The 12,877-nt window shown below is 41.1% G+C and overlaps 1 protein-coding gene across 3 annotated transcripts in view; it reads right to left on the reverse strand.

Annotated features, from left to right (window-relative positions):
- LOC131436393 (putative 1-phosphatidylinositol 3-phosphate 5-kinase) overlaps positions 1–12,877 on the reverse strand; it is a 366,150-nt gene that overhangs the window by 74,719 nt on the left and 278,554 nt on the right. For 2 of the 3 annotated variants that reach the window (XR_009230619.1, XM_058605096.1), the window contains exon 8: positions 2,789–3,207. Coding sequence is in view for 2 of the 3 variants with exons in the window: in XM_058605096.1 (XP_058461079.1) it covers positions 2,789–3,207 (419 nt within the window). In the remaining variant the exon portion in view is untranslated. Of the gene's footprint in view, positions 1–2,521; positions 2,730–2,788; positions 3,208–12,877 lie in introns of those variants that run through there. The other variant, XM_058605097.1, reaches the window with a different exon arrangement.

A 12,877-nucleotide genomic window follows, 5' to 3' on the forward strand; every position in this document is an offset into this window, starting at 1 on the left:
AGATCTGAGATGGGACACTGATCATTCGCAATCGGGTTTCCGTCTAAGTTATGTTTCACTACAATCAGAGTATTTTACTAAGCAGGACAACTTCGAGAATTTTTTTTCGGCCTTCCTTTCACGAAACATTTCCGAGCAACGCCGGGTAATTCAGCTAGTATTCCAATAAGAAGTTATTTAAAAAAAAGAATGGTCCAAAGTGACTGCCTTGAGGGACCCCAAGTTGACAGCGAAAGGCACTGTATTGAAGTCTTCGACCAAGTCTATTGACTTTTGCTACTGCTATTTGGTGGTTTATTTTGTCAAAGGCTGCAGAAAAATCAGTGTAGATTGCATCAACCTGTAGGCGTGCTTGTAGAGATCAAAATATAAAAGAAGTGTAACAGAGTAAGTTTGTTGCAGTTGATCGTTTCGGCATGAATCCGTGCTGAATTTTTGAAATGTAGTTGTTGCTGTTGTGCTTCATGAAATCCAGAACTATAGTTTCAAATAATAATAATAATAATAATTTCATCTTAATACACGCTTTTTCAATCATAGCAGTTGTTATGAAGGGATGAGAACCAGTCGGAGATCGGCTAGGAATATTGATGATAGCTTTGAAAATCACACGATAGAATTTCATCAGAGAATACACTACTGAAATGTCGTTGAAATAAGTAGCAAATATCGGGTATCGCCGATGATTTTACGTCATCAAGAAACATCTAATCAGGTAGTCCTGATTCTTTCCTTTCCTGTGTTTGTTCACTTGATTCCAAAATCATTTAGGGTTGATTCTCAGATTATTTAGTATTCGAAGGAGGTGAGTATCGTATAACATTCTGTTCAGTCGTTGTTGAGGTAGAGATAGTGAGATTGCAATTAAAGCGAAGGCCGTTTAGATAATTTCCATAATGCAGACCGTTTAGCTCACTTACAACGTTTTAAGGTCAGAATTGCTAATGGAGGATGTATAAGTTCACGACGAATTTCTTTTTGGTATAACTTGATATATCAGCAGAGTTGCAGTCGCCACAAAAAAATAAGATTTTCCAGTTAAACGACAACAGAAACTGGTTCATAGCATCGAAATTTCCTATTTTTAAATTGTAGTATGTCGCCTCGGAAATGATATTGAAAACGACGGGTGTGTCTACTGGTATAGTGATTCGAAGGGGAAGGTGATGCCGACAAGTTTCAACTAGTGGAGAAGGTGCAACGGTTATGGAACATTTATCCGACCATTCATAACTGACAAAACATAGATCCAGAAGCCGATTTTTACTGTTGTAGTCATCGTTTAGCTGAACTAACCCGGCAATATTGTAATCGTCCAGGAGTCGTGATGTAATATGCGTTTTGGCAGAAGATGCAGCATCAAGGTGGCAGAACAGGCAATCAAAATACCTCCGCCGCTCGTTTTATATCTGATAGCTTCGTTACGGTCTTGTCGGTACACGGAGTAGGAACTATCGAAAATCTGTTTGGTTAACGTGTTATCATTCAACCGTTCGGCTGGGTCACGTGAAACAGAACGATGTATGCAACTTGATCTGGTACAAACATTGGAGTATGAGCGGCAAAACGACTGCAATGTATCCGTCAAGGTTCCGATCATCTTCAAGGCAGAGGTAGTACGATGGAGAATCAATTGTATAGTTTCATCGGATAACTCGTTGCGATTGAAAAGTTCCCGGCACGGTGTGCATAATCAAAAAATTCCAGCACATTCTCGAATGGGTTTAGCTAGCGAGTTGTTTAAATTGACACAGTAGCCGTGGAAACTTTTAAAGCAGAGTCGGCAAACTATTTTGGTACCTCGGGTACTAGAAGAACCAAAACAAACGACGGCATCACATTTGTTTTTCACCATTGTGTTGGTTGCGGCGTTCGGTAGTGAAAATTCACAACAGTGTTTAGTATCGTTTATACCCAAACAGTGTTTAAAATCTTTGAGAATTACACAATTTGGCCCTTCTGAATGCCAGAAATTAATACACGTGCAGAATTTTTATACTTTCTTTCACTGAAATACGAAATGAGTCAATGTGAAAATTCTGTATGTTTGCTATATGAAATGCATAGCACCGACTCATTTCGAATTCGGCTGTCGTTGTCAACGTGCTGATCATGACACGATCGAGGCATCTCCAAGCGAAATACAAAGCTTACTACCGCAAGCGGAAGTAGCAGGAGACTCTGACGGAACACATATCAGTACCGCACCGACGGACAACAGGTCAGCCTGAAAATAGATGACGGAAGTCAGTAGTATCCATCGGAAGTTAACGGTATCCATCGGAGTTTGAACTCAACTCGTCACTCTCCATCTCGAACGCTTCATAAAAGGTTCTTTTCAGAACCAGCATTATTTTATCATGAAAAACTATACTAGTTTAATGTAACTATTCTGTTCTTCTGTCTAGGTATATCGTTTCAAATTCTAGTAGTGAAACAAGGGAAAACTTGCACAATTCACACAATCGATTGAACTATTTGATATTCGGAAGTATAAAGAAAAAGTGTCAGTTTTATTCGTATTCACGACATCCAGTTATGTCCCTGACATTACACACCCGTACTTTTTTTCCCTTAACTTGCACACCTGTAACTTCCGAACCGAACGCCGAATCCAAAATTTAGTATTGGGCAATACTCTCTTATTATTATTAAAACACCTGATTTTTTCAATAACGTTACGTTTGACCCCACCTAATAGTGCTAAAACCTTAAAACTATTTACTTTTCTAAAAAAAATACACATACTGTAATGAATAGTTATTGAATCTTCATTTATGCTACTTACTCTCTTCTTCTAACGGTCACCTTAAATACTCCGAAAATTTTTACAAGCAATGTTGGTTGATCCGTTGCAAGGCATTGGTGCAGATATTCGAAATAATTTGGAGCAAAACTTTCAAAGATGGAAACATCTGTTTTTGACATTTCTTTCAAGATAAATTGATCGTCAATCGTTTTACTAAACTTAGATCCGCTTTTTCCACCTTGTGCTTCCCACAAAGTGCTTCTACATAGTGATCGAGCAAACATTCGTTCAACCGATTTTTCATCGTGTCCACTGTTTGAGTCTTTCATTAGTTTAGTCAATTTCGTTTTGTGGTAGTCCTTTTCAACACTGATGTCTGGTGTTTTCAAAAGATTGCTACGCAAGTTGTCAAATTCTTCTGCAAAATATACTTTACATGTGAAATATGTAGCTGAATCCTGAAAAAAAAAACATTGAGTTACATTATATAATATTCCATATTTTTAACGTGATATAAAATATAAAACGGTTGAAGTGCATAAGAAATTATGGAAAGAAATACTGTTTGCATTTTAAACACTGCCACTACAACTTACTTCGAGAACCTGGGAAACCAGTTGCTGTCGTCAGAAAACTCTAGCCAGCTGGCAAAATACATGGAATAGTGGAACTCTGGGACAATGGTTACACTCAATAACTCCACAGGTATCGACGAAAGCTTGGTTCCGGGGTTTAGACGTGAGCCGAGACTTTATTCGCGTAATGTCAAGTCTTATATCTAATCATTATATGTTCAGCGCGCATCTCCGTCATGTAGGGCTCGCCGAGAGTGGTGTCTGCGTTTGCGGTGAGGGTTATCATGTCATCGAGCATGTTGTTTGGATGTGTGCCGAGTATTGTGATGCCAGGTCCCAACTCATAGGTTCTCTTCGTGCCCGCGGTATACCACCCTTCGTACCAGTCCGCGATGTCTTGGCAACTCGAAATCTTCCTTATATGACTCTCATCTATAACTTCTTGAAAACTATCAATGCCCAAATATAGTGCTCTCCCTATCTCTCTCTCGTCTACAGCTCTATCGCACTCTTCTTTACGCTGCTGAAAGTATGACCTGTATAAACGATGCTTCGGAGCGTGCATCTGTTTTGAACTGACTGAGTTTATGAAAACTACCCTAAAACGTCACATCGACGTCAGAGCACACCAACAAAGCATCCCAGCCAAGGATAATCTCTCTCGTTACAATCTGAAGAACGTGAAGATCCAGAAAACTCTAAAAAACTTGTGCCACAAACGAATGATGTATATTAATTCAAAATCAATATTTTGTAAATCCCACTCTCCTCACATTCCTTTACTAACTCTAGGGGAGTATGCCGTCCCCTTTATACGGTGTCCCTTCTTCTCCTATAACAACAAAACAATCGGCCACGTTAAGCTACACCAAATGAGCCAAATAAAAATTTTATTCTAAAAAAAATCAGGCGGGCTTAAGCTGGTTTAACTATATTCTTTATTATATGGCCGTATGTTCTTGCTGGAAGCCGCTGGGTCCTCAAAACCCATTTTGATCTTCTTAACAGCAGTTATATGAAAGCTATCTGATAGTCAAATTCGGATCTAGTGTAAGGCTACCCGTATACACTGATAATGCATTGAACTGATGGTGGCTTCATACTTACATACATAAATACATACATGTTCAGTTTATGTGACAATTCGGGACATCCAGTTCCTTCTGAAGCACAGAAAGGAATGGATGTACTGGTTGATTATTTCAGCAGTTTTTTTTTATTCAATAATATAATTATTTTTAAGGCACACTGCTTTAGCTCTAAGGTGCCAAGGACTTTTTCTAATTTTATTAACGACTAACTTAAAACTAGGATAGTATGATTGGATAATGTTGTATTGGGGTCGCAGTGGTCGACTTTGGCAGATCCAACCTTCAGCTGGCGATCGGCACCGGCCGGTGGATGGAATATATCATGAGTCTTCCAGATGACGTTGGCCGCATCCCTCGGTCCGTGTGGGTCCGCGGGAAACACCCCCAGGCTACGAATACCCGGCGGGTGGCCCGCATGACTAGAGCGACCTTCCGTGGGCGATGATGGTGATGTAAATATAACGAAAAAATATAGAGAAGTAAATATTGCGGAAAACGAAGTAAAATGGGGATATGGGAACGAAATGACTAAAAACGACAGAGATCTAATTAGTTGACATCGAGATGGAGAAGAGACGGGGAGGTGGGAAGCGAGAAGGTTAGTGACAGCAAAAAGATCTTGTTAGTTCCGATGAAGATGGTGGACAGATGAGGACTTGGGGTAATCGGCGGAAGTTAGTGTCGAACCTGCAGGTGAAAATAATTCTTAGCCACAGTTGAAATAACGTCGATAAATAGGAGGAACTTTCTAAGCAAGCTGTAACAGATTACACTTGTATATTAATGTGTTTGAGGAACTGGTATATCAGAAGCATATATGAACTATCCCGACTCGCCAACACATCCCGAACCGGAACCTCAGTCGGTCTACCTCGGGCCCTGAGGGATTCCAATAGCTCCGATCTGGCGTCGCGATACTCTACGCACGACCACACGACATGCTCGATGTCCTGATAACCGTCGCCACAGGTGCAGAGCCCGTTCTCCACGATCCCGATACGCCGGAGATGTGCGTTAAATGTATAGTGATTTGACATGAGTCGTGACATAACGCGAATGAAATCACGACTCACGTTCATCCCCTTGAACCAAGGTTTCGTCGATACCTTAGGGATAATGGAGTGTAGCCATCGTCCCAGTTCGTCATTCGTCCATGAAGTTTGCCAACTTTCGAGAGTTTTCTGACGAGAAATACTGAAAAATTCATTGAAGCAGATTGGTCTTCCATAAATGTCACCTTGTAATGCGCCCACCTTAGCCAATGAGTCTGCCTTTTCATTGCCCGGAATGGAACAATGTGAAGGGACCCAGACTAACGATATTAAATAAGACCGTTCAGATAAAGTTCGCAAGTGTTCCCGTATTTTCCCCAGGAAATATGGGGGATACTTTCCTGGCTTCACTGCGCGGAGAGCTTCTATTGAACTTAGACTGTCCGTGACAATGAAGTAATGGTCTTTGGGCAAGGTTTCAATGATCTCGAGGGTGTACTGAATAGCAGCTAATTCTGCGACGTAAACTGAAGCCGGATCACTGAGTTTGTAAGAAGCGGTGATGTTTTGATTGAAGATGCCGAAGCCTGTGGACCTGTCGATGTTTGATCCATCAGTGTAAAACACCTTTTCACAGTTGACTGTTCTAAATTTATTATAGAATATATTAGGGGCCACTCGAGGGCGTACGTGTTCCGGAATTCCACGAATCTCTTCTCTCATGGATGTGTCGAAAAACACAGTAGAATCAGAAGTATCCAAGAAATGAGCACGGTTGGAAGCAAACGAAGAAGGATTAATATTCTGAGCCATGTAATCAAAATACAAGGACATAAAACGGGTTTGAGAATTAAGCTCAACTAACCTTTCGAAGTTTTCAATCACCAGAGGATTCAAAATGTCGCATCGAATGAGCAAACGATATGAGAGATCCCAAAACCGGTTTTTCAACGGTAAGACGCCCGCCAACACTTCAAGACTCATCGTATGAGTTGATTGCATGCAACCCAAGGCAATACGCAAACAACGATACTGAATTCTTTCCAGCTTAATGAAATGGGTGTTCGCGGCGGATCGGAAGCAGAAGCATCCATATTCCATAACGGACAATATCGTTGTTTGGTACAGCCTGATCAGGTCTCCTGGATGGGCACCCCACCACGATCCGGTTATTGTACGAAGAAAATTGATTCTCTGCTGGCATTTTTGTTTCAGATACCTAATGTGACATCCCCAGGTGCCTTTGGAGTCGAACCAGACCCCGAGATATTTGAATGTGAAGACCTGAGCTATGTTTTCACCCCCTAGTTGAAGCTGTAGTTGTGCTGGTTCTCGCTTCCTTGAAAATACAACCAGCTCAGTTTTCTCCGTAGAGAACTCGATACCCATTTGAAGAGCCCATGTGGATAAGCTGGCAAGAGTATCTTGTAACGGCCCTTGCAGATCGCCAGCTTTGGATCCTATAATGGACACAACGCTGTCGTCGGCAAGTTGTCTAAGCGTGCAAGATGTGTTGATACATTTATCGATGTCGTTTACGTAAAAATTGTATAAAAGGGGGCTTAAGCATGAGCCCTGAGGAAGACCCATGTAACTGAATCGTATTGTCGACAAATCACCATGCGCGAAATACATGTATTTCTCTGACAATAGATTGTACAAAAAGTTATTCAAAATTGGTGAAAGACCATGCTGATGCAACTTCTCAGATAGGATATTTATAGAAACTGAGTCAAAAGCTCCCTTGATGTCTAGGAAAACTGACGCCATTTGTTCCTTACGAGCAAATGCCATTTGAATTTCGGTTGAGAGCAACGCAAGACAATCGTTCGTTCCTTTGCCCCTGCGGAAACCAAATTGTGTATCTGAAAGTAAGCCATTAGTCTCGACCCAATTGTCTAGACGAAACAGAATCATTTTGATGTGGAACACATCTTTATTTTCTATATAGAGCTGCAAATCAGAAACTCAAGAAAAATACACGTAGAAATGTGGTCAGGTTTTAAACACTTACAGCTCAGTCTATTTTGTATCAATTATCATTATTATGTCACCATTTGATTGGAAATATTTCTACGTATTGATTTGAATGTTCATAACCATGAATTTTTTATTGCATATCATTGAATTGTTGATTAATAGCTAGCAGTGTCCTATTTTACTGCAAAAAATTTCCGGCATACTGGATTTCCCTGCCATAGTCGACAGTTTTGAAGGAGTAAGCGATATATCAAAGGCAAAGCATTGCTCTGATTGGTCAATCGATGCTAAAGTGGAGCTGTTGGAAGCACGCGAATCTATAAATATAAGCGAAATTATAGCTAACGTTTCAGTCCTACGAGTACCATGCTATGGGTAGGTTGTTGCTACACAGCAAGACAAAAAGTGCCATATACGATTTGAAGCTTTTATTATTATGCTCTGATCTATTGTCATGCAAGATCGGATGAAAATCCATATTATGTCGCTTTGCCTGAGAAATTGACAACTACCCCGGGGTAACTTTTCAGTGCTTTAGATTTATTTCTAATTTACATAAAGAGAACTCGATTGATAAAGAGAAAAAGTTTATCGCTTCAACCGAAATCGCAGAATGGTTTTTAAGGCAGAGAAACGCTATAAAAAAATAACTGCATGCATACAAAACTTGAACACAAGCTTTGCGAAGAGAAGCTTAAATATCGATATCCGTATAGCAAGCCTAAATATCGATATCCGTATCGTGTACAAACATATAATTGCATACATTTGGGTTATTGGTGTAATTTCGTCGGCTACAAAACAAATACAAATCACGATAAATGAAGTCTATATTCTGGGTTCGCGTGTTCGGTTTCGGTTCAATCTAAGCAGACTCTCGTACATTTGCGAATTCAAAAGTGTGACGATATTTTTTTTCAAATAAAATTTTATATTATATTTGCTTTAGCTTAACGGCCGATTGTCTTGTTGTTTGGGAGAGAGAAAGGGATGCCGTATTACGGGGCGGCATACTCCCCTAGAGTTAGAGTTAGGGAAAGTGGGACCTACACAGTATTGAATTGAAATTTAAATACATCATTTGTTTGTGGCATACATCTTTTAGACACACTTTGCGTTCGATGAATCTTCATGTTCTTCAGCTTGTAGCAATGGAGAGATTATTCTGGATTGGGATGCTTTAATGGTGTGACGTTTTTGGGTAGCTTCCAGCAACTCAGTCAGTTCGAGGCAGGTGAATGCTCCGAATCATCGTTTATACAGGCCATACTGTCAGCAACGTAAAAAAAGTGTGACGATTGATTGAACTGTTTTGGTTGCCTTGTTTCACATCAATGGTTCGATCAACCCCATGGGGCTGATCCTTGTAGTTTTTTCGAACAATTTCCGGATACAGGAAAGCATAGCAATCGGCCGATACGAATTGTGATCGGAGGCTGGTTTTCCTGGTTTTTGAATGGATATCACTTTCACTTGTCTCCAGTCATGTGGAACAATGTTGTTCTCAAGGAACTTATTGAATAAACTCAGCAAGCGCCTTTTGGCGGGGTCAGGCAGATTTTTCAACAAGTTGAATTTTATTCTGTCTAATCCCGGGGCTTTATTGTTACATGACAAGAGCGCAAGTGAGAGCTCTACCATCGAAAACGGTGTTTCGTTTGTATTTGGTGTCGCGACGCGGGTGATCTTCTGTTCCGGAACAGAGTCTGGACATACTTTTTTAGCGAAATCGAATATCCAGCGGTTAGAATATTCCTCGCTTGCATTCGTTGTGTTATGATTGCGCATTCGTCGGGCTGTGTTCCAAAGAGTGCTCATAGATGTTTCTTTTGTCAGGCCGTCTACGAACCGACGCCAGTAACCGCGTTTCTTAGCTCTAATCAAGTTCTTAATTTTAACGTCTAACGCCGCGTAATTCCGGTAATTATCAGGTGTTCCATTTTTTCTGAATATTTTATACGCGGAGGCTCTCTCCGCGTTTAAATTTGTGCACTCTTTGTCCCACCACGGGTTGGGAGGACGGATGTTAGTTTTCGCGCCGGGTACACGTTTCGTCTGAGCTTGAGTCGCGGTGTCGAGAATCAAGCCAGCCAAAAACGTGTACTCTTCCTCCGGAGGAAGTTGTTGAGTTCTTTCAAGTTTCTCAGATATCGCGGTCGCATAGCTATTCCAATCAATATTTCGTGTGAGGTCATACGAAATATTGATTGTTTTCGATGGTTTTGAGCCACTGGTGATTGATATTACGATCGGTAGATGGTCGCTACCGTGGGGATCAGGAATTACCTCCCACGTGCAATCCAACCGTAGCGATGTCGAGCAAAGGGATAAATCCAGCGCACTTGGTCTTGCTGGTGGTGCAGGAATCCGTGTCATTTCTCCCGTATTCAAGATTGTCATATTGAAGTTGTCGCAGATATCATGGATCATAGCTGATCTGCTATCGTCGTGAAGACAGCCCCATCCCGTACCGTGTGAGTTAAAGTCTCCTAAAACCAACGTCGGTGCGGGAAGGAGCTCAATGATATCACTGAGCCACCGATGCCCAACCGAGGCTCTTGGGGGAATATAGATTGAAGCAATGCAAAGATCCTTGCCTTTGATTGTAACATGACATGCGACAGTTTCAATACCTGATATCGAGGGGAGGTTAATTCGATAAAAAGAATAGCACTTTTTGATCCCCAAAAGTACTCCTCCGTAGGGATCATCTCGATCCAGGCGAATAATGTTAAAATCGTGGAAGTTTAAGGATATTTCAGAAGTTAGCCAAGTTTCGCACAATGCAAATGCGTCACATTTCGATCCGTGACCTCGGTAAATGATTTAGCCATCGAAGGATACAATCGCTGAGAGAAGGGGCCAATTTGCAGTCAACTGCTTCAAATATGTTTTTACTGTTGGCATGAAAGCAATTAAAATGCTTCTAAGAGGGTCAGAAATATTGAAAGTTGTAAAAATCCAGTTCACAACATCAGAGAACTTGATAAGTCCAGCACCTAGTTGGTTCTCTGGTAGATTTTCTGGGACGCTTGGGGATTTTGTAGTCCCTGGAAGTGGTGGGAATTCCATCTCGGAATTGAGTTTTCCGAGACCAGGAGCTTTTTGCTTCGGTGGTTTGTCCCGATTCCCGTTAGCTGTAACTTTTCGAAGCCCTTCGGAAGACACCTTCGAACCCTTACTAGGTAGCTTATGAGAGGATTTATTCATTCTTTTCCTACAGCTATGAGGGACCGCCGATGATGGACCTTCCAAAGGGTCGTCAGAATCGCTCTCGTCAGTTGACAAGCAGGCATATGGGTTCGTTGTCAGTTTAGGAGGGGTGGCACTCTTAAGCATCTCGGCAAAGGAACGCTTGGAGTGTTCCTTCAGGGAACGCTTCATCCGATCTCCTCGCAGCTTATACGCAGGACATGCCATTAGGTCATGCGGACCCTCCTTGCAGTAGAGACACTTTTCAGCATTCTTACCGCAAGAGCCATCCGCATGAGCCTCCCCACAGTTAGCACACCGGGGCTTATTGCAGCAATGAGAAGCTGTATGCCCCAATTGTTTGCAATTGGTACAATTCATTACTCGAGGTATAAAAAGACGAACAGGCAGACGAACCCGGTCCAAGAGGATGTAGTTGGGCAAAGCAGAGCCGGCGATGGTCACACGATAAGAGTCAGATTGGGGATAAGACTTTGTTCCATCCCCGGCGATCGATACTGAATGCAATCGCTTGCAGTCCAGTATCTTGACGTTCTTAAGTGAGAGGTCCTTAAAACAGCCCTCTCCGTACTTAAGAACGTCCTCGCAAGTCAAACTCGAATCGGTGACCACACCGTCGATTTCTACTTCGCGAGCTGGCACGTAGACGCGGTACTCCCGCGTAAAATGATCATTTTGAACGAGCTCATTAGCCTGATTTGAGCTGGTGAGCAGAACCCTGAGCTTATCTGGGCGTATTTTATCAATACTTTTTATAGTATTGTACCGCGAGGACAGATCCCGCGATATTTTCAAAACATTCAATTTTTTTTTCTTTAGCCTTGGTCCGGAAATAAACCGAGTAAGGCCCGGCCGAGAGTGCAAGCCCATCGGGATAACTCTTTATGCGAGACTTACTGCTGCCAACAGAAGTCTCCATCTGATCATCGAGAACGGAGGGGTCGGGATTCGAATTTGACATGTCGCGGAGCTACCTCCGCGCAGAAATAAATGATTGGAGGGGGGGGTAATGAACGGTCGAATGTAGAAGAAAAAAAATATACAAAATAATAGTACTTAACTTTTAATCCAACGGGGGCCACCAAGGCCAAGCCCTCGTCGATCGGCGTATCGCCGCTTCGAGGGCGTGCAAAAAACCTCCGAGAGGAAAAAGCACACTCACTTATAATCCGCACAGTGTAATCACAATGGCCACTGAAATCTGGCCTTGATCGATCAAACAATCACCGGCTAACGGTACTGTTTCGATCGTCCGCTCACAACAATGCACTGCTTCAGTGTATAATGTACAAAAAACCTCTCACAGAAAAAAAGCACTATTGTCTATCACACAATAGCGATATAATCTAGTTTTGATCGTCCGGTCACGTTATCACACACGGCACTGGTTTTTTTTCGCAGTAAACACAAAGCACGTCCGTTCGCTCGGAAGGTTGAAACGGCAATGTATTTCAATGTATATATATATATATATATATATATATATATATATATATATATATATATATATATATATATATATATATATATATATATATATATATATATATATATATATATATATATATATATATATATATATATATATATATATATATATATATATATATATATATATATATATATATATATATATATATATATATATATATATATATATATATATATGTTTTTGGTTCCGTTGATGCATATTTTCCAACTTAATGCATATTTTCCAAAGCCATCGTGCCAGACATTGACAAACGCTTTATCAACGTCTAACAAAACCATGCCAGATGTTTTCGAACCAGTTTTATTTCTTGAGAGGGTGTTATTGACTCTGACCAACTGATGAATAGTAAAAGACCTCTTCTAAACCCAAATTGTTCTTCAGGATAAGTGTTATTGGTGTCTGCAAACTCTAACAAACGGGACAGGCTTGCTTTTTCGAACATTTTGGACACTGCAAATAAGAGACTGATCGGACGATAGCTCTTTGGACGAGTGGGATCCTTTCCGGGCTTCTTTATTGGGATCACTTTGGCACTTTCCAACTAGAGGGGAAGTAACTAAGGACCAAACATTGGTTGAAAACAGATGGAAGATGTTGGAAAAATCTAACGCTAAGATGTCTGAGCTCTATGTTGAAAATGGAGTCAGCACCCGGAACTTTCATATTTTCTGACCTTTTGATGGATTTTAGCAATTCGACGTCAACATTTCAAAAAGGCCTAATAACAATTAACGGATTCTCTTTGTTTACTTTCTCTTTCGACTATACCTGCGTTATTATACGAA

This window comes from Malaya genurostris, chromosome 3, assembly GCF_030247185.1.
Source record: "Malaya genurostris strain Urasoe2022 chromosome 3, Malgen_1.1, whole genome shotgun sequence".
In the NCBI taxonomy this organism is placed as follows: Eukaryota; Metazoa; Arthropoda; class Insecta; order Diptera; family Culicidae; genus Malaya; species Malaya genurostris.